Source organism: Ursus arctos, unplaced genomic scaffold (assembly GCF_023065955.2).
Source record: "Ursus arctos isolate Adak ecotype North America unplaced genomic scaffold, UrsArc2.0 scaffold_22, whole genome shotgun sequence".
Lineage (NCBI taxonomy): Eukaryota > Metazoa > Chordata > Mammalia > Carnivora > Ursidae > Ursus > Ursus arctos.
The window spans coordinates 13,131,356-13,158,075 of NW_026622897.1; the positions used below are offsets into that span (position 1 = coordinate 13,131,356).

At 51.1% G+C, this 26,720-nt stretch overlaps 1 protein-coding gene across 17 annotated transcripts in view; it reads left to right on the plus strand.

Annotated features, from left to right (window-relative positions):
• CEP164 (centrosomal protein 164) overlaps positions 1-26,720 on the plus strand; it is a 61,615-nt gene that overhangs the window by 12,476 nt on the left and 22,419 nt on the right. For 7 of the 17 annotated variants that reach the window (XM_057316737.1, XM_044386611.3, XM_044386613.3 and 4 more), the window contains exons 4-11: positions 5,362-5,566; positions 7,863-9,530; positions 12,698-12,853; positions 13,247-13,381; positions 14,051-14,128; positions 21,782-22,168; positions 23,139-23,219; positions 25,084-25,167. In XM_057316737.1, the coding sequence (XP_057172720.1) occupies positions 5,362-5,566; positions 7,863-9,530; positions 12,698-12,853; positions 13,247-13,381; positions 14,051-14,128; positions 21,782-22,168; positions 23,139-23,219; positions 25,084-25,167 (2,794 nt within the window). Of the gene's footprint in view, positions 1-5,361; positions 5,567-7,038; positions 7,119-7,862; positions 9,531-12,697; positions 12,854-13,246; positions 13,382-14,050; positions 14,129-21,781; positions 22,169-23,138; positions 23,220-25,083; positions 25,168-26,720 lie in introns of those variants that run through there. The other 10 variants (XM_026505680.4, XM_057316741.1, XM_044386619.3 and 7 more) reach the window with 6 other exon arrangements.

A 26,720-nucleotide genomic window follows, 5' to 3' on the forward strand; every position in this document is an offset into this window, starting at 1 on the left:
TGAAGAAGTTCCCTTCTATTCCTGGCTTGCTGAGAGTCTAAATCAGAAAGGATATTGGATTTTACTAAATGTTTTTTCTGCATCTATTGATAGGATCATGTGGTTTTTTTTTTTTCCCCCCTCTATTTCGGTCTTAGTATGGGCAGTGATATTGATTGATTTTCAAATGTTAAACTGACCTTTCATTCCTGGGATAAAGTCCACCTGGGCATGAGTATATATTATCAGATTTGATTTTCTAAAATTTTGTGAAGTATCTTTGTTCTAAAATAATAGTTTGAAGGGGATGGGATAGACAGGGTTTGGGCATTTTTTTTATTACTGATTTCCAATTTTATTTATTCATTTTTTTGTTACAAGTGGAGACCTCTTTTCTGGCTCAGTAAGTGATTCTGTTTATATAAGTGTTTTAGGTGTTCTCGATAAGAATATAATCTCTCATTTTCCAATATAGGGTTCTATAAATAGCCCTTACATCAAGCATGCTAGATGTGTTTAAGTCTTCCTGTGTCCCTAGGCACTTCTGTCTGGTCTCACTCTGAATGACAGTTTAGTTGAGTACAGAATTGTCTGTTGAATTTGAACAGCCCTTGACCAGTATTATGTACCATTATCTTCTGACTTCTGTTTTTCCTTAATAAGACATATTTTCTTGGTCTCATTTGTTGTTCCTTTGTGGGTAGTAAATCTTCCCCCCCTGGTGGTTTTTATTATTCTTATCTTTGGTGTTCTGTAACGTCACTGCACTGTATCAGGTATGTATTTATTTCTATTTCTGAAGTTCAGGATTTGGGTGCTTTCTTACTTTGAGGACTCCTGTCTCTCTTCATCCTCCTTTCCTCCCCTAATGTAATGATTCTACCAATTTCTACAAGTTCTGTTATGTTCTTTTCAATATGTCTTTTTTTTTTTTTTCTTAAGAGTTCTGTTCTTTCATTATGGATTCTACTCTTTTTATCCCTACAGTAATTTTAGATGTAGTTAATTTTAGTCTTCTTTTGATTATTCTGCTATGCCAAGTTTCCTTGTGGGCTAATGTTTCTCTTCACTGGTGCTAATTCCCTTTCACCGTGAACTGTCTCCCCATGGGGTTTGTTAATTATTTATCGTGAGTTTTGTGAGTCCATCTTCTATGGAGTTATTTTCTGTGTTTTATTCCTAGGTTGTTGAGTGGTTTTACGATAGCTTGTGCCAAGGATTTTTCAGAGGGTTTAGAACGAAATTTTTTTTTCAAGTTTTTTATTTATTTAAGCAATCTCCACACCCAACACGGGGCTCGAACTCAACGACCCCAAGATCAAGAGTCATATGCTCTTCCAACCAAGCCAGCCAGGTGCCCCTTCTCGGGATCCTTATTTACTTGCTTATTGCTGTTGGTTTCTCAACTGCCGTACATGAGTATTGAAGACTTATCAGTCAAGAAGTTTTAAGTTGCAGCTCATGAAAATTCAGACTGGCTTAAGCAAAAAGTTATTGAGTAACATAACTGAAAAATCCAGGTGTGGCTAGAAATAGAACCCAAACAGTAATATTGTTAACACGTATTCTCTCCATTTCATTGAGGTCCCCCCCACCACTGGGTTTTGCTCTTAAACAGGCTTTTTTTCCTAGTGCCTGTTCCTAACAAATTTAGGCTTACATCTTCCTGTGTTGAAGACCAGAGTAAAAAGACATCTTCTCTCCTAGTCTTTCTAGCCCAAGTCCTAGAATGAACTCTTGAGCGGGTATTAGGTACGTTCTGGCACCACTATTGGCCAAATAGAATTGTAATTCTCTAGTTAATTGGTTAGATGTTGGAAATATACCTGCACACATTCATCCAAGCACACATCCCACCCATGAGTCAGGGGTGGAATCAGTATAACCTGAACTATACTAACAGTAGCCAAGCATAGTGGCCAGAGGAGAATCAGGGTGTAGGTAACAGGAAGGGTGGCTGCTTTATACATTTCAACATTTGGTAATGGATTCAAGACTGTAGAACGAAATTTTTACATTAATTTTCTGACTTGGGATTTCCTTACCAGAGTTTGGACTCTATGTCTACATGTGTCTTGGGGTTTTAATTTTTCATGAAATTTGATTTTGCCTGCCTAGATCTGGATTGGGTGACATGCTTCCTCACCCCACTAGGTTCTTCTGTTCACGGAGTGAGCAGCCTTAAGGGCCCAGCGATATTCAAGGGTCTCATTCCTAGTTTCCAGATTCGTGAAGGCCTAAGGCCATCTTTTGTGTCTGTCAATTGGCATTAAAATCCAGGTTTGTAGGGTCTTTGTGCAGGTCAGACACCAGCCTTGACCTGTTACTTCTTACATTTACTAATCAGGTTTCACGTTTTGTTTCTTTTTTTTTTTTTTTTAAAGATTTTATTTATTTATTTGACAGAGATGGAGACAGCCAGCGAGAGAGGGAACACAAGCAGGGGGAGTGGAAGAGGAAGAGCAGGCTTCCAGCAGAGGAGCCTGATGTGGGGCTTGATCCCATAACGCTGGGATCACGCCCTGAGCCGAAGGCAGGCACTTAACCGCTGCGCCACCCAGGCACCCCTCTTTCTGTTTCTGGCCTCTGAGAATTTGGCAGTGGGTGAGGGGAGGACAGATGTGTCCTTCAGTTTGGTTAAGCCTGTTGCCCGAGATTTTGTAGGTGTGTCTTGAGAAAAAATGTCTAGAATTTGAATAGATGTGTTAAAAGATGTGCAGAAGTTAAATATTGTTAATCCCAAATTACTTTCCATTGCAGTTTAACAATCCCTCCAATAATAGTACATATGGTTCAGTTAAAACTATTATCAATTAAAACATTGTTAACCCCCCAAAAATGATCAGTACAAAAAAATTGTCAATCCAAGGGCAGGAAATTATACCTGATCATATGAATTTGCATTTCTCAAATCGTCCGTTGAGTTGAGCTGGCCGTTTGTTGGCCATTTGCGTATTTATACCCTTTGCCGTTTTGTCTGCTGGGTCGCTTATCTTTTTATTTTTGTTGAGAAGGTGAAACTCTGATTTTTCTGTGTATTAATCTTTTTTTTTTTTTTTTTAAAGATTTCATTTATTTATTTGACAGAGATAGAGACAGCCAGCGAGAGAGGGAACACAAGCAGGGGGAGAGGGAGAGGAAGAAGCAGGCTCATAGCGGAGGAGCCTGATGTGGGGCTCGATCCCATAACGCCGGGATCACGCCCTGAGCCAAAGGCAGGCGCTTAACCGCTGTGCCACCCAGGCGCCCCGTCTGTGTATTAATCTTATACTACTGTTTCTATTATTTTTTTCCAGTCTCCGGTCTTTTAATTTCTTTATGCTTTCTTTTATCACACTGAAATTATACATTTTTTTGTAAGTTTTTTTTCCCGGTAAAACCTACATAACATAAAATGTACTGTTTTAACCATTTTTAGACAGTTCAGTGGCATGAAGTACATCACAGTGTTATGCAAGCATCATGGCCACTTTCTGGAAAAAGTTCCAGAACTTTTTCAGCTTCCTAAACTGAAAGTCTGTGCCCACTCTCCCCTCTCCCCAGCTCTGGGTAACCTCTGATCTACTTTCCATCTCTGTTTATTAACCTATTCTAGATCATACCAGTGGACCCACACTATTGGTCCTTTTGTGTCTGGCTTCCTTTACTTAGTATCATGTCTGCAGGCTTCATCCATGCTGTCGCCAGTGTCAGTAACTCCTTTCTCTTCAAGGTGGAATAAAATTCTAGTGTATGTCTGTGCTGTATTTTGTTTATTCATTTGTTTGTCAGTGGACATTTGGGCTGTTTGCACCCTTCTGCTATTATGAGTAATGCTGCTGTGAACATGGGTGTACAAATATCTGCTCGAATCCCTGCTTTTGGTTCTTTTGGGTCTATACCCAACAGTGGAATTGCTGGGTCATATAGTAGTTCTGTTTTTAATTTTTAGGGAGCTGCCATACTGTTCCTCATGGCAGCTGCACCCCCTCCCATCCCCGCCAACAGTGCCGAGGGTCCGGTGTCCCCACATCCTCGCCAACACCTGTTCGCTCCTGCTCGTTTGGGAGCAGCCGTGCTCGTGGGTGTGAAGTGATACGTCACCGTGCTTGTAATTCTCACTTTCCCCGATGGTCACTGATGTTGCGCATCTTCTCATGTGCTTATCCATCATTTGTTATCTTTTTATCTTTCATTCCTGATATTTTTCCTGCTTATTTCTATATGTTTTCTCTTTTATTGGAATTGAGATTGAGCTTGTCAAGTTCTATAAGGAGCCTGATTGGGATTCTGCTGGGATTGTATTGGATCTGTACGTTAATTTGAGGATTATCAGCATGTTTATAGACTTGCATCTTTTTAAAAATGTTTTTATGTAGTCTCTACACCCAGCGTGGGGCTCGAACTCACAACCCCGAGATCAAGAACCGTGTGCTCTGCCAACCGAGCCAGTCAGGCGCCCCCAGACTTGAGTCTTTCTGTTCAGAAACATGGACTGTCTCTCCAAATGCTTTTTCTTTTTTCCTTTTTCCTGACTTTTCAGTAAAGCTTTATAAACACTTTGCACACTTTGGATTTATTCCTGGGTATTGTGTCTTTTTATATTGCTATTGCGAGTGTGTGGTTTTTGTTTTGTTTTTCTAATAGCTGTCCCAGTGGATTATTGATAATGGTAGATGCAGTGAATAGCTTATTTTGGACTTGTCCATGTTGAAACACAGATTCTTGAAATGCCTCCTTTTACATTATTTTCTTCTTCTTCTTTTTAGAGAGAGAGAGAGAATGGGGGGGGAGGGGCAGAGGGAGAGAATCTTAAGCAGGCTCCACGTCCCTGAGATCGTGACCTGAGCCGAAATCAAGAGTCGGATGCTTACCTAACTGCTCCACCCAGGTGCCCTGACATTATTTTCTTCTATCGTTGATCCCCACTGGCTTGGATTGTCACGTCTTGTGAGTTCAGAGTCTTCTGCAAAACTGGAGCTTTCAGAAGGCATCTTTCTTCCTTACACCATTTATAAAAATATTAGGCAAGGTCAATCCTAGGTTTTATCTCTAAGATCCCATGGCATCTGTACTTATCCGTCTAAAACCAAGTTTACTCCTACTCCAGTCTAGCATGAATTCCCAGGAACCCCAGTGATTATACGTCTTCTTCTAGAGAAGTCCTTAGGTATCCCAATCCTTTGTTCCTATCTAAGTTAACTCCTGTCTTAGCCACACGTACCCTTCCATTCTGTGTTAATCCTCCCTGTGTCCTCCTGTCCTCCTCTCTTCTCTCTCCTTCTGCCCCTCTCACGCCATTCTTCCTTCTTCTCCATCTCCCGCCCACTTTTTTTCTTTCTTTTTTCCCTAAGTAGCTTTGGACCTGAGCAGGGACTAACTTCTGACCCCTGCCTTCCGCAGCCAGGACATCACAGGCGATATTTACTACTTCAACTTTGCCAACGGGCAGTCCATGTGGGACCACCCATGTGATGAGCACTATCGGAACCTGGTGATCCAAGAGCGGGGGAAGCGGTCAGCTCCTGGGGCCGTTAAGAAGAAAGACAAGAAAAAGAAAAAGGAAAAGAAAGACAAGAAGGACAAAGAGACGCCCAGAAGTCCGCTGGTGAGTCCGTGGCTGCCAGCTCCCAGAGAGGCCAAGGCCGAAACTTGGGGGGATGTTGGGGAGCCTCTAGGTGTTTCCAGCTGAGGAGTTAAGGACAGCACCAGTAATACAGTGATTTCTTCATAGCACATGACCTCCGTTATGCCTGTCTCCCGGCACATTTTCCTTTTAGCTTCTGGAAGTTTGTACTGCCTCTAAGCAATACCTTTTCTCCTCCTTGGGAAGCACATGCTACGTGGCAGGACTAGTGATGAGGGTGCTCTGCTGGGCGTGATGCTTTGCAGCAAGCAGTGCAGGAAGTGCTGCCACCTGCCTCTCCCGAGTGGGGGGGGACGGGAAGCAGTTGACGGAGAACCCAGATGAGGGGAGTGTCTTCCCTCTCCTTTCAGAGCCAGGCCTTCCCAGGGTGGTGCAAATTCCTAGATGTCAGATGTAGTCCTGATTCAGTTGTCAGAACGCCAGTGCTTTCCAAATCCAACGAGAAAAGCTCTGGGCTTTATCCACTCCTGTGGATTGTCTTTTTTTTGCCGGCGTCCTCAGTTAGTGGTACATAATTGAAATTTGATGGCAGCTTGATCACCTTGGTCTCAGGGTAGCTTTTTTACTCGGAGTTGAAAGTGCTCTTTCCCCTTATTGTTCTATTTGTCCTTCCAGTGCGTCTGAACTTCAGAGACAGAGTTATTGCCCTGAATTTGTAGGTAGAGAAACTGAGACTTGGAGCCATCCTGACATGAGGCCCGGGCTCTCCCAGAGTGCTCTGGTGGTTCAGGGAATCCTTCACCCAGGAGTGGGGCAGGTATGGGGCAGGTGGGGCATGTTGAGGAGAGGGAGGCCCGCTAGGAATCTGGGCCAGCCAGGTGGGGAGCCCTGAGAATATCTTTTCAACCCTCTCATTTGTCCAGTTGATTTGCTTTCTGTCTATAGTCTTTTTCCCACCAGTGCTTAGTGCTTGCTTCTCAGTGAAGGTTTCCTCCATCTCCTTCCTTCCTGCCTTCCTTCCTTCCTTCCTTCCTTCCTTCCCTCCCTCCTTCCCCCCACAAGGTGTCAGTTCTGCCATTGGGTGGTTGCTGGTGAATTTGTCTCTTTCAACAGTTCCAAGCTCTACGGATACTCTTCCCTCCTTCCCCGTCCCCCATGTATTGCTACTCATGATCCCAAGAAATAAGATAACAAGCCCATCCCTCCAGGTAGAGAAAAGAGGATGCGTAATCTTCAAATCAGTTGAATTTTCTGATGTTATGTGTTTGAAAGGCCAAAGATGGATAATGGGCTTTTCACTAGCCCAGGACTACTTTAAATGATGATCAGTGTCTGGGCAGGCTGTGGCATGACTAAAGGTGAGAGAGGGAACGAGGTGAGGGTTCTGGGGCAGAGGGTTGGCTGACAGAGTTCTGGGTGTGTGAGCGAGTGCTTGGAGCTCCCTGTTAAAAAGGATTCCTTTGTGGTTTCAGGAGCTGAGGACGATTGGATAGCCCTGGGCTGCCAGTCTGGATCTCAGGGCTCAGGACAGTGCCTCAGACCTGGGTTTGTCCAGAGGGCAGGCCTGAGCCAGGTGGGTGACCTGGGCTCAGGTGGCTTGGGCTCTCTGGCAGTGTGCATGCATGGGCCGGCTGGAGCTTAGTGTGAATGTTTGCAGGATGAGGTCTATCTTTTAGGGTTTCTTCGAGACTCAAGATTGATGGTGTGGACCTCTCTTGAGCAGTACCAATTCGTGTGTCTGCTGGAAGACCTGGATGGAATTCCCAGGGCTCAGCTCACTGGCCATGTTTCCCTCCTCTCCCTTCTTAGCCAATTTCTGGTGGTCTTTGATAAGGCAGGTGGATTCTGTGAAATTCACCAGTCATGGAACTGAGAGCCTGATGATGCCTTAGGGATAATCTGGTTGATGACTCAGGCCTTTGTGAGTAGGGAAGCCCTGTCTTCTAGTCAGTTCCTCCATGGAGATCCAGCATAACAAGAAAAAGTGAACCTTGGGGTGTAGGTCTTGGTGACACCCCTTCTCCATTACATGTACACTACAGTGGCTTCTGGGGTACCATGTGGGACCAACCGGCAGGTTCCATGAAGCAGGGGGGTAAGCCATTGATCTAGTCCAACCTCCTTTTTATAGATAAGGAAACTAGGGCCCAGAAAACAATGAGGCCCCAGGGAATTTTTAGCTCCCCCCCCCTTAGTTTGTGTTTTCCTTTAAATGGAGGGTGGGTTTCTTCTAAGGGCTTGCCCAGGGCTGAGGTAGCAAGTATAAATCAGAAGTGCTTTGTCTTCGTTTTCTCTGCATGTTTATATACCCATCTAGGAAACACAGCCTGAGCAGGGACTTCTGCCTTCTTCCTCCTTTCTCCGTGGCCCATCCCCTCTCCCAGCGCCTGGGCTTGCTGATCTGGACCTAGACCAAGAGATGCAGGCTAGAAGTGAGGGCTCCTTTAAGAAAGGGAAGAGCCCATGTGTTCTGGGTGACACCCCCTGGCCTCTCCCGGGCACCCTGCCCAGCAAGCTACAGCCACTCTCCAAAGGCCAAGCTTCTCGAACCCACCAGATCTTTGCTGACGTGGAGAAAATCTTAGGCAGGGCCCCAGCCCAGTTCAGGACAGAATTGGGTGATCAGCAGGGTCTGGGGAAACCCCAGAAGCCGACAGAGAAAATCTACCTGGGGTTTTCAGACCCTGAAATAGAAGAGCTGGAACTGAGGACCAGACAACAGAAGCCCAGCGCTCTAGGCCCTGAGAACACCAGGCCCCTCCAGAATGGGCAGGATGTGCTGGAAGACAGGAGCCAGGCCTCTGTCCGCTCAAAGCTTTCTGAAACCATCACTGGCCTGCAGCTAAAAGGGGAGCAGCATGGCCACCACATGGCCAAATGGAGCTCCACTGGCCCCGGGGGAGACAAGAGCCAGAGCCCCATTCCCTCACCGTCCCCTGAGGAGGACCGCTCCCGGTCCCTGTGCTGCTCTGACCACATGCTGCCTACCAGGAAGAGCCAGCTGCTCTTGTTAGACAGTGGCCCAGCCGATGGCCTGAGCTGGCAGGGCATTTCTGGGGAGGGTGGCAGTGTGGGCAGGGGGAGGAGAAGGAAACAGCCCCCGGGACTGTGGATGGGACAGGTCTCCAAGCTTGTCAACAAGGACACTCCTGGGAGCTGCCAGGAGACAGGACCCGATGACCCTGAGGCTCCAGGGGCCTCAGCCAAAGATCCGCCTCAGGAGCTCTTCCTAATGCCCCCTGATCCACTGGCGTTAGAGCAGGCCCAGGGTGCCCCTTCAGGGAGTGCCCCTGGACGCTCCCCCACCCGTGAGGAGAGACCACCCCCCGGGTCTCTAGAGCCCCCCGAAGAAGACAGGAAGCTTGGTGGGTCTGAGCCTGACTTGGAGAGCAGCAGCCTGGCTTCTCACCTTGGCTCTCAGATCCTGGGTGAGGTGAACAACTTCCCTTGGGATCTGCAGAGCTCTCAGGGGTCTGAGCAGGGCGTGGGTCAGTCAGGTCCCAGAGCCAGAGATCAGCGCTCCAGCCCCTTCCTGGGACTCCAGTTGTCCCACATGCAGAGCTCTGCGGATGAGCAGTCAGAGAGCGAAGACTACTCTGAGGATCAGAGGTTCTACCAGCACATCCTGCAGATGGCCAAGATCTCCAGGCGGCTGGAGGGCCTGGGGCTGCCCGAGAGCATGCAGGAGACGCCCTGTAAAGACATCGCCAGCATGGTCTGCTGCATGGCGGCCGAGGCTTCCAGGATGTCTAGTGAGGGTGGGCACGAGGCCGTCAGAGCCATGGAGAGGGACTCAAGGTTTCTGACTTGGGGGCCAGAGATGCTGGAGCACCCGCAGGAGGTGGCTCTTGCCCCTACTGGGCAAGACGTGTCGCAGCAAGCCTGTTTCCAGCCCAGCAGCAGCCCGCTCAGACAGGGGCTAGTCGAGCTGAGTTCCAGCAGAGGGCTTGCTGCAGAACCAGGCAACACGCAGCTTCTCAACCAGGTAGGCTTCTTAGCAAGTGTGGCCCGCAGTCCTCAGTGAACTCGGCAGGAAGGGAGCAGGTCGAGTTGGCGTCTTTACTCGGCCATCAGGCCTGCTTTCCTGTTGTTTGCTCTTAACTACCCAGGCTGGCCATCTTGTGGGCTGACGTGTATTTCGTGTTTCTTGTACCCGTCACCTGCAAGACAGTGGTTGAGGGTATCTAGCCTTCCCTTCCCTGGAGCTGACTTAGTTAACAGGTGGGTCACAGGCTTGGCCGACGATCAGTTTTGAAGGTAAGCAAGGTAGGTGCTGATCCTGGCACTCATGCGGGATCTGGGTACCTTCCCAGGATTTGGGAAGCCTTTCCCATCAGCCGATTATGGACAGAGGCTTCCCAAGTAGGCACCCTCCTCACAAGCTCTCCATTTAGGCCCTTCTTGGAATGGCACAGAAGTGGAAAGTTAATACAGTCACGGCAGGGGGCGGGGGAGGGGGCATTGGCTAAAGCCCAGAATCTCTGTACCATCAGCGAGCTGCTTCTGCTCCTTGCTTCCCAGGGGTCCCAGGAACCACGTGACTAACCTGTGTCAGGCTTGTGCAGACCTTGTTTGTACCTTCACTTCCTCCGCTGAGGGGATTTGCCTTTGGATCGTGCTTTCCCTATCATTCTGACCCTTAAAGAGTCTCACCATATTCTACATTCAGAAGAAGTCAAGTTGGATGGGGCGTCTGGGTGGTGCAGTCGTTAAGCGTCTGCCTTTGGCTCAGGGCGTGATCCCGGTGTTCTGGGATCGAGCCCCACATCAGGCTCCTCCGCTATGAGCCTGCTTCTTCCTCTCCCATTCCCCCTGCTGTGTTCCCTCTCTCTCTGGCTGTTTCTCTCTGTCAAATAAATAAAATCTTAAAAAAAAAAAAAAGTCAAGTTGGATCAGAGAGCACGGGGTCAATCTGAATTTCCCCAGCTATTTTTTTCTGTCGCCCAGCTGTGGCTTTACTCAGTTGTTCCCTCTGGTTTCTAATTGCTGGCATGTCCTGGTTCTCTGTTGGCTTTAATAACTACTGTAGCATGATAAATATCGGATAAGCTGCAGATGATCCTGAAAGTTTTAATTAGTCTGATGGCAGCAAGTTTATCCCCTCTGAAGGACAAGGCCACGCGCAGCCCATAGTCAGAGTTAATGGCCAGCTCTAGAAGATCATCAGCTAGGAGCCAGGGATGTCATTTCCCTGCCAATCACTGATTTGCTAAAGGCCTGGGAGAACAGCCCTCAGCATGCCTGTCTCCCTCCCTCAAGCCCCCGGCATGTTCGCAAATTAGCCATGTGAGGAGTCTGTACTTTTCCGTAAATATAGTATGGGAGGAATCCTGGTTGCCGATAGGCTGGGGCAGGTTGGGAGGGCTGAAGTCAGGAAGAGCAGACCAGTTTGCTCCGTTATCTCAGAGAAGCCTTCCTGGGCTCCTTTTTTGGCCACAGCCAAGAGGTGGTGTAAAGTACTGGCTTGGAGATAGCCCTGGGTCCAGTCCCGTGTCTGTGCCCCCCTGGCCAGCCCTGTGACTGTGAGCAGGGGCCTTCCTCTCCTCCGTCTCCTTTTGTAGGGACCCTGGCCTCGGGCTGTCGTGACAGCAGGAGAGATGGCGTGTAAGGACTGAGCCCAGCTCCTGATGCTGGGTTATGTGGGCCAGTCTGATCGTTACATGCTCCTTTCTGCCCGTCGGAAGTACTCTACAGCAGTCCAGATGGTTGGGCAGTGTTTAAAGTCTTGGGAGTTTAAAGTCTTGGGAGTGGTTCTCATCCCTCTTTCAGATGAGCCCTGGTCAGAACATCACCGATGGTCTGGGCCCTTCAGCCCTGGCCGTGAAGGAGATGGCAGGCTGCCTGCCGTCCTCAGCCTGACCTCCTCCGGGTTCCCCTTTCTCTCTTCAGTCCTGTTGGGATTAGAGAGGAATGGTTTTGTGTGGTTTTAAACATTTTAAGTTTGAGCAGTGAATTTTAAAGAGCTTTCTGTAAATTGTCCCCAGAATGCTCTCCCTGTCCGTTGCTCAGCCCGATCTATAGGAATGTGAATCCCTCTGATGGCCATTCCACCTCGCGGTAGCCCTGGACCACTCCTGCATGCTCCTCCTGTTGTCTCTCTTGAACTGCCCAACAAACCTTCTTAAGTGGCAAGATGCCCATCATTTCCATCTTGCAGAACGCAGGAGTCTGTGAATGAGCCGAGGTCCTGCAAATTCGGACTCCCAGCCTGGTTTCTTTTCCCACCCTTCCCTAGCTGGAAGCCTTCATCTGGCCGGCGTGAGAACAGGGAAACCGGTCAGTCCTTTGAGCAAGGCTCCATTCAGCCACCTTCCTTGTCAGTGGAAGAGGGGAGGGAGAGTTCTTTTGTCATTCATGTATATATTTTTTAAAGATTTTATTTATTTATTTGAGAGAGGAAAGAGGGAGAGAGAGAGAGCACGACCAGGGGAGAGGGGCCGATGGAGAGGGAGAAACAGATTCCCCACTGAGCTGGAATCCTGATGTGGGGCTCGATCCCAGGGCCCCGGGATCATGACCTGAGCTGAAGGCAGACGCTTCACCGACTGAGCCACCCAGGCGCCCCCATGTATTTTTTTCATAGTTGATATGCATTTTAATTAAAGTAATACATGTCCATACTGGACAAAGTCAAATAGTAGCAAAAGGCGTGTAATGAAATACAGTTCTGTGGTGTGTGTACCCCTCCCGAGAGGCGACTGCTTTCTTCTGCTGTGTACGTCCACATTTGTAAATAATATGCTTAGACTGCTTTTTCTTGGTTCATCAGTTTTAGACTTCATCTATTGAGACTTCTCATTCTGGTAGATGAGGCTTTTGTCTCTGCCCTCCCTCTGCCCCCCCCCCCCCCCCCCGCTTCCTACGTGGCTTCTGAGAGAGGAGCAGAGCCGGCTGCGGCATCTGCCAGATGTGAGGAACTGTTCGCTGTGTGCCAGCAGCGGACTTAGGAGAATCAGCAAGCCAGCCTGTGATTTCGCACACAGTTGGCACAATGGTAATTTCTGGATGTTGTGTTTCATTAGCAGCCTCCGAACGGAGGTGGTTTAAATTTGAGCGGGCAGGATTTAGATGTTTTATTTTTATATCTGTCTCTGGCACTCTGAGAGCCATGTGGTTTCCTGGGTTTGTAACAAGATGTTTTGTGTTGCCCAGGCCCTGGGCTCCTCATTAGCCCCAGTCCACGTCCCTCCTGGGGGCCTGGCTCCCTTGAGAGGCCTTGTGGATGCCCCGGCCTCTGCTCTTCGTGGATCGCAAAGTGTGAGCCTGGGGAGCCCGGTGGAGTCTGGTCAGCTTGGAGAACTCACGCTGGTAAATGGTTTCTCTCGCGTTCAGTCTGTTTAGTGACCGTGGGGTCTCTGAGCGCCATGCTAGGAACAGTGGCCCATTGATAAGAAAGAGGGCATGGGCCTAGTCCTCAGAGTTCATGGGCAAAGTAGAAAGCTGGGAAGGCAAATCACGCTTGTGTGATGCTAGATGCGGACTCTGGGCTGCGGAGGATAGACCCATGGAGGGCGGGGGGAGCTGCAGTGCTGATTTCCCAGTCCTTACAGCTGGGGTGGTTGGAGTCAGGAAGGGATTCGTGTGAGCTGGGGTCAGCTTCCTGGGCACGGCAGACTTGCGCTGGGAGACAGCCGAAGGGAGTGGGGAAAGCCTTCTGCAGGTCCTTAGCATGCCCCTTGACTTTCCTTCTCTACTTTGGAGCCTTCACAGGGTCTCAAGACTTCTGGTTATACAAAGGGTCTGTTGGGCTCCATCCATGAGGACAAGAATGTTCTCAGCCTCTTGGCTTTAGGGGAGGAGATCAATGAGGAGGATGAGGCGGAGAGTGACAACCAGGTAATGATGCACCCTCTTCCTGCCCTGGAAACCCTTTGTGCTATTTAAAAAATAATATATTTTATTGTGGTCAAATATAGATCATGTGCAGGTTACCATTTTAACCACTTCTAAGGGTGCGGTTCAGTGGCCTTAGTCCCCTTTACAATGTTAGACAGTCCGCACCACTGTCCGTGTCTAGAGCTTGCTTGCAATCCCAAACTGAAACTCTGTACCCATTAAAGAGTAACTCCCCCAGCCCCACCCTCCCCAGTCTGTGGTCTCTTCTCTTCTGTGTTCTGTCTTTGACTTTGCCCTATTCTGGATAGTTCACGTAAGTGGAATCATACAGTGCTTGCCATTTTATGTCTCCCTTCTTTTACGTAGCGTGTTTTCAGGGGTCATCCCGTTGTAGCACGTATGGCTGGGTAATCCATTGTATGCATAGACCACAGTTTGTCTAGCTGTTCACCTGCTGGTGGACACTTTGTTTGTTTCCACCTTTTGGCCAACCCTGTGCTGCTTTAAAAAGAAGTAAAATGATTTTCCAGCCTGCAGCTTGGTTGCTTGACCAGTCTATGTACTTTCTCCGCCTGACCCAGACGGCGTAACTAACAAGGAGCTTCTTGGCCCTCACCCCAGGCTGACCCGTTTGCTTGACTTACCACCTGTAACCGTGTTTGTTTGCAGAGTGTCCGCAGCTCAAGTGAGCTGCTGAAGAACCTGCACCTGGACATTGGGGCTCTGGGGGGTGACTTCGAGTACGAGGTAAGAGCCTGAAGCCCGCAGGCAAATGCCGCGGCCTGCTCGGTCTCTCCTTCCTTCCTCAGCTGTTCTCCTTGTGGGATGCAGATTCGGAAAAGAGAACTGTCTTGTCCCAGTGCTGTCTCGATGGGACTTGTGGGGTTTGGGGAAGCACAAAGGGGAATAGGAATCCATCCATCCGCTCATTTGCCAGATAACCACTGGTGGTCGAATGTTGCCACGTGAGGCACTTTGCTGGGTGCTGTTAGGTCGTGCAAGCCTAAGTTAGGTGTGATTACTGCCCCTTGAGGGTTTGCGGCCTCCCAGGAGAGAGGCTCACGTTCCTGGAAAACAGAGTAGAACACGGTGAGGCCGTGAGGGAGGTGAGATGCGGCGCCACGGAAAGGAGAATCTGGGGTCTCCAAGCTACGTGGATTGACCAGGCAGGGCTCCTTTGAGAAACTGCCATGTGAGGTGAGCCAGGAGGACTGGCCAGGCAGAGGTGAGTGGGGAGAGAGAAGCCCACATGCAGGGCCCTGCACAGGCTGAGGCAGAGGGTGCAGGGGGAGTTTGGGGAAGGTGAGGGTGTCCCCTTTGGCTGGCGCACAGACAGAGCGCCTGTGGGAGACGAGTGGGAGACGGTCCATGGAGGCAGCTTGGGCTGCATCACGGAGGCCCCGAGTGACAGCTGCGGGGTGTGCATTGGGGTACCCAGGCACTGGGAGCCATCAGAGGTTTTGAACAGAGGTGTGACATCCAAAGTCTTACCAGTTGTCGAATGTCGGCCACTGTGCTGGGCCCTGTGGAGGTCCGGATGTTGGTTAGGGTGGGTTTGGGCTGGCCTCATGGAGTTTGCAGCTGGAGAGAGAGAAAGGACCCCAGGTCCTTGGCATTTAGTGCGTGCTCACTGTGGGGTAAATGACTCTCTGCGTAGCCGTGAAGCAGGGCAGTTTGTGCGAAGGGCCCTGGCTGGCATGGGTGCCTGGCCTAGGGGAGTTCTGGGGGGAGGACGTGACTTGCCTGGAGATCAGGAAAAACTTGAAAGAGATGACATTTGACCTGGCTCTTAAAGAGTAGGTAAGTTTTAGACATGGGCGTGTAAGGGATATTTTAGGCAAGCGAACAGCTTGAGCTAAGGCGCTGGGCCTGGGAAGTGCGGACTGCGGATGGAAACAGCTTCCAGACTCTCCCCACAGTAGTCCTGTCACTTCTAATCTCTTTCCCCCGGTCTGTCATCCATTGCCATTCGAATGTTCTTTAAAACAAACAAAACCAAAACTCATCATGGTGTTGCAATACCTACAAACCCCCAGTGTGGTTTTCTACTTGAAAAGGAACATTCCCTATAGTGTACCCTTTGTCTAATGTCCGATTTATTAGTTTTTAGCAATTAAGATTTCTCTCAATATTCCCATGGTATTCATACACCCAGTCAGTCATGACATCAGCAGCTCAGATTTCCCCAAACTTTTTTTTTCCCCAAACTTTTAAGTAGTGATTGCAAGCTGAATGAAACTTTTCATAAGTCTGATATATAAAATTCTTTCACATGCTTGAAACACTTTCAAATGAAACCGATCAGTCACGTTTTATTAGAATGATCCCAAAGCCAACCAGTAAAACAGTAGTGCCTGTATCATAGGTTTAAATTTGTTTCCTTATTATCTCTCACTGTGTTATTATCCCTTATCAGTTACGGTTTCCGACTCGTACTTCCTGGTCTTCAGCTCACCAGGGTTAATGTCTTGGAGGGCGGAGGTGTGGATGCTGGCCCACAGGCCCTGAGTTGTAGCTGGGCCTTCCTGGGTGGTCCAGCTCTAGCCATTGGACAGACTCTGTTTTATTGTTACACTTCTTCCCAGAAGTATGTCCCCGTTTTGACCCCAGAAACTGTCCACATTTTTGGCGGTGCCCAGTTAGATACGTTTTGATTGTGACTTTAACACTTTCTGTGAAATGTGACGCTGTGTTCCCTAGTGTCCCATCTTTATCATCAACCCGATCTGTGTCCACTTTGAAACTGTTCCTTGTGAGGGGGGCGTGGTCTCTTTGCATTAGATCCCAAGCCTTCAGTGTGTTTGGTTCCCTGAAATGACAACTTTGTTTCTTCTCATCGCCCATTAAGCCTTATACTCCCAATGTAATCAGCAGCTCAGGTTTGGGGCCAAGAAGGATGACTGTGAGCAGGAACGGGCGTCGGGAGGACTTAACCGGCTCTCAGAGAAAGGAGAAAGGCTCCCCATGAGATGGAGCAAATTGGAAGTAGAGATTCTGCCCTATTCATGTGTATATGGCCAGCTCTGCCCCTGCCTGGAGCATAGGAAGGATGTGGGGATGTTTTGCTGAGCGGCTGAGAGAATGAAGGAGAGTGAGCCCATCTGGGACAGGAGGGAATCTCCGCAGGTTGTGCTGTGCTGTCTCCTTCCCTCGGCTGCTCCAGGCCCAGGGTAGAGTGGCCGCTTGGTCCCTGCTGTCCGCTGGCCGATGGAAGAGCCTCCTCTGCATCAGTCGTGATGCATTTTGACTTTGAACTTGTTACCTTTTACTTCATAATGGATGTCAACAAAAAAGGGATCTTCTTTGACATGTCCTGGATTTCCAGAAGCTTCCCTTCTGATGATTCTATGCTGCTTTGGGGGAGTGGGAGCTTTTAAACATTTTTTTTTATAACCTCTTTAATATAAATAGACAAACCAGTGTGACGAGGGGAAATGTCTGGAGTGGGAGGTGTTAAATACACCTCCCACCCCTGTCTCTAGCATCCCAGCAGATCTCATTCTTTTTGCCACAGGGAGTGTTGGGTTTCTGTGTTTGAACCCCAGGTAGGACCCAGGGCTTTTCCTGGTGGGGAAGGTCAGTGTTGGGGATGAACGGGGGTTTCGGGATAGACAAAGCTGCCTCTGCTTGGACCGTACCCTTTGAAAATGGCTTTTGTCCGTGATTATAGAGCTTGGATCCTCTGAGCTGCCCATTTCTTCCCGCTCCTGGGCATCCTGGGCAGCCCTAGATGGAGGGCTCCTGCCCTGGTGTGTTCTATCCTGTCTCTGTGTTGTCCACAGTCACTCTGCTCGTGATTCCATGAGAGGGCAGTAGGATGGCAAGAATGCCTCCTCCCCTCTCCTCTCCTGCCTTCAGTGTAAACCCATTTCTTGTCGATTACAGAACCAAGGGCTAGATTCAAGGACCAGACACTGAGAATGGGTGTGAGTGAGGAGGGGAGGCAGCAGGGTGGGTGAGCAGGCAGCCTGTGGCCTGGCGGGGGGGCTTGAGAGGGAGGGAGCTGGGCTTAGAAATCACAGGATGATGTCAGTGTGATTGGGAAGCGCTAACAACACGGGGTGGGGGCAGTGCAAAGAATTGAGACCAACTGGGTGGGAAGGAGACCTGGCGAATAACCTGACTGGTGGTTGGCTTGGGGGGTTCCTCTCCCCCCCTCCTCCACTCTCTCCCTCCCAAGCCTGCCTTTGTGCTCTGGGAAGGAGGGAACTGCAGCGTTGGAGACCTCCTAGCTTTTGGGGAGTATGTTAAATATTCATGAAATGCTCTTACAGGGACTCACAGGCACCGCCTTCCTCGCGCAGATGACAAGGTGGTTTTTGAGAAGGTGGCAGATACTTGAGTTGAGATACTCAGGGGCCTGGGGCTGTGACAGGAGGAGACAGAAGGAGACTGAGCACGGATGAGCCAAGAGCGAAGTGGAGCCGAGGGTGCAGCCCCACCCAGGCCTGTGTCCCCCCCAGAACACCGAAGCTGGGCCTGGAGTGTGCATCCTGGCCAGGCCTCTGCTCGTGGTGACGAGGAGCTGGGCCAAGTGCAGGGAGAGGGGTGTGGAGTCGGATGGATTTTCCCAGAACTCTCGGTCACGCATTGTGGGTCGTCTGCAACAAGTGTCTGATCTCCCTCTGCTGTCCCAACCCGAGGGACGTGCCTCTGGCTGTCAGGTTGTTGCGCTGGGTGGACACGAGCTCAGATGACACAGAGCCCTCTCCTGGTAGCCGTGTTTTAATATCTTAATGTGTAGGTGGACAGAATAGGATGAACTCCATCATGGGAAAATCTCCTTTAGAGGAATTTAAGCTTGAGAACGGCACAGATTCGGCCTAACGTTCTTGTAGCCTGACTGCATTCTCTCATGCCTGAGAATGCGAGTCTCTTCCTGCGTCTGATGGCCTCTGATTTTTGAAAGGTGGCTTGTTTTTCCCTCATGTTGAATATTCATAGTTAACATTTGTTTAGCGTTTTCCGTTTAATAAGCTTTGTGACAAATAGTGTCTAATGCCTTTGTAACCTTGTGAAATGAGTAGTTCATCTCCATTTTACAGAGTAGGAGCTCCTCTACACGACACACCCATTTTAAAAAACTGCAGTCAGCAAGTATTTGCGGAGTGCTTATGTGCCAGAAACTAGGCACCGAGGATGGCAGGGAGCTGGTCAGGTGAGGGAAACAGACAGGAAATCAGCAGTGATGTTATAGCAGTTGCTGGGACGGGACAGGAAGGCTCATGTCAGGACAGCTGCCCCCGGGGATCAAGGAGGGCTTCCTGGAAGATGTGATACTGTGAGGGCCGGTGGGAGTTTGTCAGGGTAGATCGTGTGTGTGTGTGTGTGTGTGTGTGTGTGTGTGTGTGTTTGTGTGCGTGTGTGTGTGTGTGTGTGTGTGTGTGGCATCTCAGGAGCAAGGGGGAGTCTGCCTGGAGCTGGGCGCTGGCAGGTCGCTCTTGAACACTGGAGGCCCCCCAACCAGCTTGGGGAGGGTGCCCGAGGGTGCAGGCAGTGATTTTGTGCTGTGCTGTGTAGTGTGTGTTGGTGGAAGAAGAGGCTGACTGGGGAACCTGGGCCTTTCTGAGCTGCTTTCCGAGGCAGACCCTCGAGTGAGGCTAAAGGAGCAATTTGGTGGGGCTTAGAGTGTGACCGTTGGCTAAATAAAGTGAAATAACCAACCTTAAGAAAAAAACCCAAAAGCACATGCATGGCCAGGTAGCAAAATGTCACAGCGTTCATCCATTAGGCAGGAGGATGCGTGCAGGGTGTGGCGGCCCATGACCCTTGAGAAGCAGGCAGGGCTGTGCGAGAAAGGTTCTGGGCCATGCGAGGAGATGTGGACTTTATCTTGAAGGCATCTTGAAGGCCATGGGTGGTGGTGGTGGTCTGACCGTCCTCTGTCCCCTAATGCAAGGTCAGTTGCTCTTTTCTCTTCAGGAGATGGGCGTGGCCAGGGTGGATTGGCTCTGCCAGACACCCCTCAGGCACCTGAGAAGCTCCCACCCCCTGGGGGTCCATGGAGCCCCTCAGACTGGGTCCTGTGCTCCTGCTGCGTGCTGGCCACTGTCACGGGGCCCTCACCTTGATCGTGTAGCTCTCGAAGAGGAGGGGCTCACCTCCCCCCTTTCTCGTAGCCCAATGATGACAGCAGATTTCTCCCAAAGCCCCGGCTATAGATGTGGGGAGGATGGGCAGCACTGGAGGGTACCCTGCCTTCGAGCTGCCGAGGTCTGAGGGAATCCTCCCCTTCATCTCTTTCACCTGCTTTTCTCCCTGGGATAGGCCTGGGGCTGACGATAGTCTCACCACCGCGTCCAGTGCCCTTGCTTCGGGCAGCAAAGATTCATCACCAGGGCTACCTGGGGCATTTCGCTGCCCTCCATACTCAGGGCCGGATCCATGTCTTGTTCGTATATGGGTCCCCAGAGCTGTGCTTGGCACATAGAAGCCGCCCAGCGATTGACCACGTGTGTCTCACAGTAAAACGTTAGTTGAACATGTATGGGACACTTAGGGTCCATCAGGCACCGTTCTCAGTTCTTTCTTTCTTTATTTATTTTAAAGATTTTATTTATTTATTCGACAGAGATAGAGACAGCCAGCGGGAGAGGGAACACAAGCAGGGGGAGTGGGAGAGGAAGAAGCAGGCTCATAGCGGAGGAGCCTGATGTGGGGCTCGATCCCAGATCGCCGGGATCACGCCCTAACCGAAGGCAGACGCTTAACCGCTGTGCCACCCAGGCGCCCCCGTTCTCAGTTCTTTAGCTCACTTAGTGAGTGTTAACTTATTTAATCTTCCCCCAGACCCAGTGAGATAGGTCCTCCTGTGTCCCCATATTTGAAAGGAAGAAACTGAGGCACGGAGAAGTTCAATAATGGGCCTCAGATCCCTGTAAGGGTGTGTTGGAGATTTGAACCTGAGAAGTCTGGCTCTGAAGCTGAGCTCTGAACTGCTCTGCTTCCCTGCCTCTCTTCACCATCCTCGGAAAGTTTGGGTCGGCGGGTCAGTAAGTAGGCTTCCAGAGCTGTGGGTGGAGGGGCGCGTCTTCGGGTTCAGCAGATCCCCGAACGGACAGCGCGGATGAATGCCGTGTTCAGGGCTTCTGCGGGCACCTCTGGACTCCAGTCACCGTGCTCCTTGCGTGAGACACCAGGGCGAGGAACCTGGAAATGTCAGAAAGTCCCTGCTCAGAAGTCATTCACAGCGGCAGCCCCAGTGATGTTTTCTGGGACCAAGGCTTCTCTGAGCCTGGGAGAGAGCGCTCGCTGTATTTCGAGGAAGGGGTTTCTTTGGTTACTTTGGCTGGTTTTCGAGGTTTTTCCTGGTCTTTAAAGTGAGGTTTGTGCGTGAGAGGCAGGGGATGGCCGCTGGTCAGGGTGCTCCTATTGAGAGACCCCTGCCGAGGGGACTTCAGTGACGTCAGCCTCATCCAGCAGCACCTTTCATCCAGCCTGGCTCGTGCCGAGGCCGTGCTTGTCCACAGAGGACAACAGGCCCGAGAGCAGGACCATTTCTGCCAGACGAGGGACTGCAGTGCAGGCCAAGGCCCCTCCCTCCCCGCTCCCCTGCCACAGGCCAACCTGTGTTCTGAAGGTCTCCCGACCCCTTTATTCTCCGTAGCCATTTCCCCCAGTAAATCTTGTCTTGGCTTCTGCTCTTCAGAGCATGCAGCTGACAGGGTGGCGTGTGCAGGGGACGCTGTAGGGGGAGAGCCACCCTCGTCGCACTTTCCTTCTGTTTTTTTCCCTGCTGCCTTTTAAAAAGGAAAAAATAGAAATTTTAGACTTTGGTATTTTTATGTGATTTTCCATCATCATCATCATAAATACATACTGACTTTCTAAAAAGTAAATACTGACTTCTGAGTCTGCGGTCCTATGATTTGGTTACTGGGGCTGGAATGAGACATTTATTCCTTGAGAACATGGTAGGTGGTGATGGAGTTCAGCGCACTGGTTTCCACGCCTGTCAGTGGACGGGGCCAGTTGGGTGTCTGTAAATCACCATAGACATTTAGATTCGGTAGATCTGGAGTGGAACGAGGAATCTGGGTTTTAAATAGCTGTTGGGGGGCGCCTGGGTAGCGCAGTCGTTAAGTGTCTGCCTTTGGCTCAGGGCGTGATCCTGGCGTTCTGGGATCGAGTCCCACATTGGGCTCCTCTGCTGGGAGCCTGCTTCTTCCTCTCCCACTCCCCTGCTGTGTTTCCTCTCTTGCTGGCTGTCTCTCTGTCACATAAATAAATAAAATCTTTAAAAAAAAAAAGCTGTTGGGGTGTTCGATAACCACTGGTGTCAGAACTGGGGTGCTGGCCCGTACGAGTCAAGGAATGACAGTTCCATCTTGTTGCAAGTCTCTGAAATCATGTTATTAATTCTTGACGCCTCCTTGTCCGACATGGTCTGCTGCTGCCTAGGAGTCTCCGAGAACAAGTCAGCCAGAGGAGAACAAGGACGCTTCTCTGGATTCAGATGCTGCCCGGCCCCCCACTCCCGGCAAGCTCTTCAGCCAAGGTGCAGACAGCAGTCTGAGCAGTGCTGCCGACGACGGCAGAGGGCAGCAAGGAAGAGGGCCGAGTGCTTGGCTCCTGGAGAAAGAAACGGATAAGAAGAGTGATCCTGGCATGTCCGGGAGTGGGGTGGACCCTGGGGGCGGTCAGCCTGCCAAAGCCAACAGCAAGGAGGCACAAGAGGAGCCGGCAGATGTGGGAGAGGAGGGTTCCAGCAAGGGAGAGGCCGCGGCAGCGGCGGAGCCCAAGGAGGAGGCTTCTGTCCCCAGAGAGAGCAGATCAGACCGGAGCCAGGTAAGTCCCCCCGTGGCCCGGGGAGTTGCCGCTCCTGCAGATCCGGTCCCCACATCTTCATTACGGAGCTGCAGGAGTTGGAGTCGGGAGCTGGGCGCTTCATTTGCAGGCCCTGCAGTGGGCTGTCAGCAGCGGCCAGATCCCTTCCTGGTGACAGATCTGCCCAGACCCAGCAGGCGGCCAGGCCCTGAATGAAACTCCAAACCTGCTGGCCTTAGACATTCAGAGTAGAAACTTGCCTCTGCATTGGCACCCTCCTGGGACGTTCATGTTCTGCTGTCATACCTACTCCTCTCTTCCTGCCTCCCTCCTACTTCTTGACACCAGCCAGTCAAGACTGCTGTAGTCTGCGTTTCTGTAGAGAGGGGAGGACATTGACGGGGTGGGGACCATGGGGAGTACTTGGCCCCAGCCACCATCAGTTAGGTTACCAGAACATTCCTCTCACTGACGGCATGGGAGTCTTGTTTTGGCAAGACTGGGCCAGTGACCCAGCTGCACACAAGTACTTCCCAGTGCCTTTGGCATTTTCAGTTTTCCATCCCTTAGTCAGGCTCCTCTTCCAGGTAGATGGTGAGGGAGTTCCTTTAAAGAGCTTTAAGCTGCTTCCTGCGAAAGATACTCTCATTCTGTTTTTAGGACAGCACGAACCTTCCCTACTGCCAGCTTCCTAACTGTCTCCACTTCACTCCACTCCACTCAGCTCTCCTTACACGTGTAAATCCTATTGACCTGAGTCAGAGTGTGGGCTCAGCTGGGCTCTTCAGCCCCAGTGAGGTGGGGGCTGGTACACGTGTCCAGAAGGAAGGGGAGGGTCCACAGCCCTCTTTCAGGTTTTCCGGAAGAGGTGGACTTCGGTGAGGGCTCAGTCTTGTATTGGCACCATGACCCGAACGGCATTCCCTGGGTGGTGATCCCAGCCCTCACGTGCTCTGCTCCGGGTGACTTCTCGGTGGCTCTGTTTCCCCAGGAGTCCGAGATTAGTGAACACATGAAGGAGTTGCTGCTCTCAGACTCCGCCGCTTCTGACCCCAAGTCCTTCCTGGGCCTGGTGAGTCTGAGGTGGGGGGCAGCAGAGTGGGGTGAAGAGCGTGGACTTCCCTGTGGTTCATTTGCCTGGCATCACACAGCTTGTAAGTGGGGACGTTAGAATTCAGACTTGGGTCTTGTCTCACTCTGGTTTCTCCGCCCCTCAGCTAAGAGTAACACTACCTACCGCATAGGTTTGTTGTGCGAAGAAGGTGAGGTAAAGAATGTAAAGCGTTAGCATGTAGGCCTCAGGTAACTATGAGCCATCGTTACTCTTGTTTCTGCAGTGTGAATTGTCTGGGGGATGCGTGATCTAGAGCCCCTGGACTGTAGCAGAAACATTACATGAATCTAGGAGGTTAGAGACCCGTGTGTGTGTGTGTGTGTGTGTGTGTGTGTGTGTGCATGGGATCACCAAGCAATGGCAAGGACCAGTCCTCAGGCCGTAGCTAGGAGGGTGCTGGGGTTACATTTCTGAAGAGAAGACATTGTCCCGGAATGTCAGCATGGATGGACGGTTGCTCTGTCCCAGGCCTTCCACCCAGCCTGCTGTCTCCTGGCTTCATTTGCCAGGTCTGTATCTATGGGGAGTAGTTGAGGGTGCTTTTTGGCAGAACATCACCACTGGAAACCATGCTCCATCTGTTTGGAGGAGGCAGATCAAAGGGAAGGGATTAGCGGGAGAGGGTCAGGGATGAACAGTAATGATAGGAGGGGGTGCGGAGGAATTAGGAGGCTGTGCGCTCTAGCCCCTCGCTGAGCCGTGGGCTTAGGAGGCAGATGGCAGCTGCATTAAGTGGAGTAGAACTCAAACTGAAAGGAAAATGTCACCAAAAAAGAAAACCCACAAGCTAGGAAGGGCAGGTGGAAAGTCGTTGGCAAAAACCGTCATGAAGAGTAGCCGTGTCCTAGGACTCGTGGAAGCAAGGGCTCTGTCCCTCCTAAGGGAGTCCCATGTGGAGACGTGTGCCCATCGGCATTTTTCTTCTCTGTGGGAGTGGGTGGAGGAAGCCGTGGACAGCAGGACCAGACCCAGGCCTGGGCCTCCTGCCATTTATCGGGGCTGATGACAGAACCGTCCCTATTAGCACGCTGTCGGGTAGCAATCCTTCACTTAGCCCAGCAGGCCTCTTAGGCTCGAAGGGGGCAGGATCAGGGTCCTGTGGCAGCCAGAGGGCAGCAGGGACCTGGCACTTGTGTGGGCACTTGCTGTCTGTCCCAAAGAGAAGCCTGCGGAGGAAGCACCACTAATTAATCCCCATTGTCCAGAGGAGCCCTGGAGAAGGGGAAAAGAGCAAGCGGTGAACAGCCCACCATGCCTCACTTCCAAGCCGCCCGCCCGTCTGCTGGGCACTTTGGCCTCCCTCCTGGCACCCTGTTTGGGCACCAGGAGGGCGAGACAGCTGGAAAGTGACATGCTTGCAGCGTGTGTCCTGCAGAGAGCGTGGGCTTTGGAGTCAGCCCAGGGCACGTCTGACCTACCAGCCCCATTACTAATGAGCTGTGTGACCTTGGGCTAATTACCTGTGCTCTCAGACCCGCTTCCCCGTCCGTGAGAGGCCATAAGAGTATCAGTCTCACGGGCTTATTTCCCCCCCCATGGTTTTATTATGAAAAAATTCAGATGTACAGAAAAAAGAATTTTTAAGTGAATACATACATCCTTACCACCTAGCGTCTACAGGAAACATTATACTTGCTGTATCACATATCTTTCTAGACTCACAGTGTTATTTTGAAGATGAGAACAGTAGATATGGAAACATTTTGCACGGTGCCTGGCCCGCAGTAGGCACCTTTCTGGAAGGCGGGGAGGTGGAGGAGAGGCCCTGGTGGACGCTAACTGCGACCGGGGCAGCATTGACCTCCTCGTCCACTGTCTCTAGGACTTTGGTTTTCGCAGTCGGATGTCGGAGCACCTGCTGGATGTTGACGTGCTTTCCCCAGTCCTGGATGGAGCCCGCTGGGAGGTGAGTCTCTCTGGGTGGCAGATAAGCCCCAGCACAGCGCTGCCCATCCCAGGGTGCATTTCTGGGAGCTCCCTCCCTTCTAATTCAATAAGGCACGGCCCTGACTGTGCCTGTGATGGGCTGCCAATCATTTCTGCTCTTTGCCCCCCCCTCCCCCCCGCAATATACAGCTATGTGTTTATCTGTTTATTTAGCAGCTGAGGGTTGACCACTTGCTCATGTGCAAAGCACTATAGATCGTGGATTTCAAGGCACTTCCCGACCTGGCCCCTTCAGCCTCCACAGCCTTCCCCTCAGCCCACCTGCCATGCACCAGCCGTGCCCCCCACTTACCGTTACCGGGGCACAGCACCCACCTCCTTCACTGCTGCAGCCGCCGTGCTGCTTTCCCTTTTGTCCCGAGCTCTCTCTTGGTCTTAGAGGCCCACCTCTGATGTCACCTCCCCCAGGCAGGATGAATCGTTCTGTCCCTTTGCTCCCCTTAGTGCTGCTTCTTTTGTTTTACGGTTCTGGGGTCTGTCTCCTTCCTAGATGTAAGCTCTGTGTGGGGATGTCTGGCTCCCAGAAGGGTACAAAGATGACTCAGGCACAGATCCTGTCCTTAAGGAGCCTTGAAGCCAGGAAGGTCATCCTTTTGCACTCAGGGCTCGATCCCCCCATTTGTATTACGATCGCCCCACTTTGTTATCCATTTTACATTTTAGTGTGTTACATAGATTGGCCTGTGTGATTTTTTATTTTTTCCGTGAAAGTGAGAGAGGGAGCTCTCTGCTGAGCTTGGTGTGATTTGTAGGGGAAGAGACGGTAGTGAGTTGAACACTGGAAGGGGCGGGGGGGGGGGGCGGGGGCTGTTAGCTGCAGGCTCTGCCCCGGCTGACGCGATGAGCAGTGGCAGCGCTGGCGGGGAGCCTTCTGCTGCAGGCACCGGGAGGTACTCACAGGCAGCATTTCTATTTTTAATGTAATTTGGGGGAGCTGGCTTTTAGTTCAGGCCCTGCCCTTCCTCGCCCATCCAGATGGTAGCGTCGGCCCCAGCTGCCGGCGCTCCGGCTGCCAGTGGAGAGGCGTGGGAGGCTGTGGGCACAGGGCTGGGGACACAGCCGTATGCCAGCCCGGCCAGAACCCCACTGGCGAAGATGGAGTGGTTGTCTCCTGCCCTACCTCTCCCGTTAACCCTTGCGTCCCGGTACAGACGGGGCTCCCGTCTGTGAGACAGAAGGAGTGTTGGTCCTCGGATGGGGACCCTGGCAGAGCTGGGTTTGTGTGCCTTAGGCTGCGGAGAGGGGAGGCGCAGGAAGGGGAACTGACATTTGTGGCGTGCCTTCTCTGGGCCAGGAGTCGGGCTTTATGTACATGATCTAATGTAATCCTCCCCACGAGCCCTGTGAGCTGCAGGTCCCTGCCCCATTTTATGGTGGAGCAGGTAGACTCCCCAGCTAGGAAGTGATCGAGCAAGAGCTCGAGTCCAGGCCGGCGACACTGCCATCCCCCCGAGGCCCCACCCCTGCAGGAAATAGCTGAACTTACCAGCAAGAGCCCTCTTTTTCACCAGC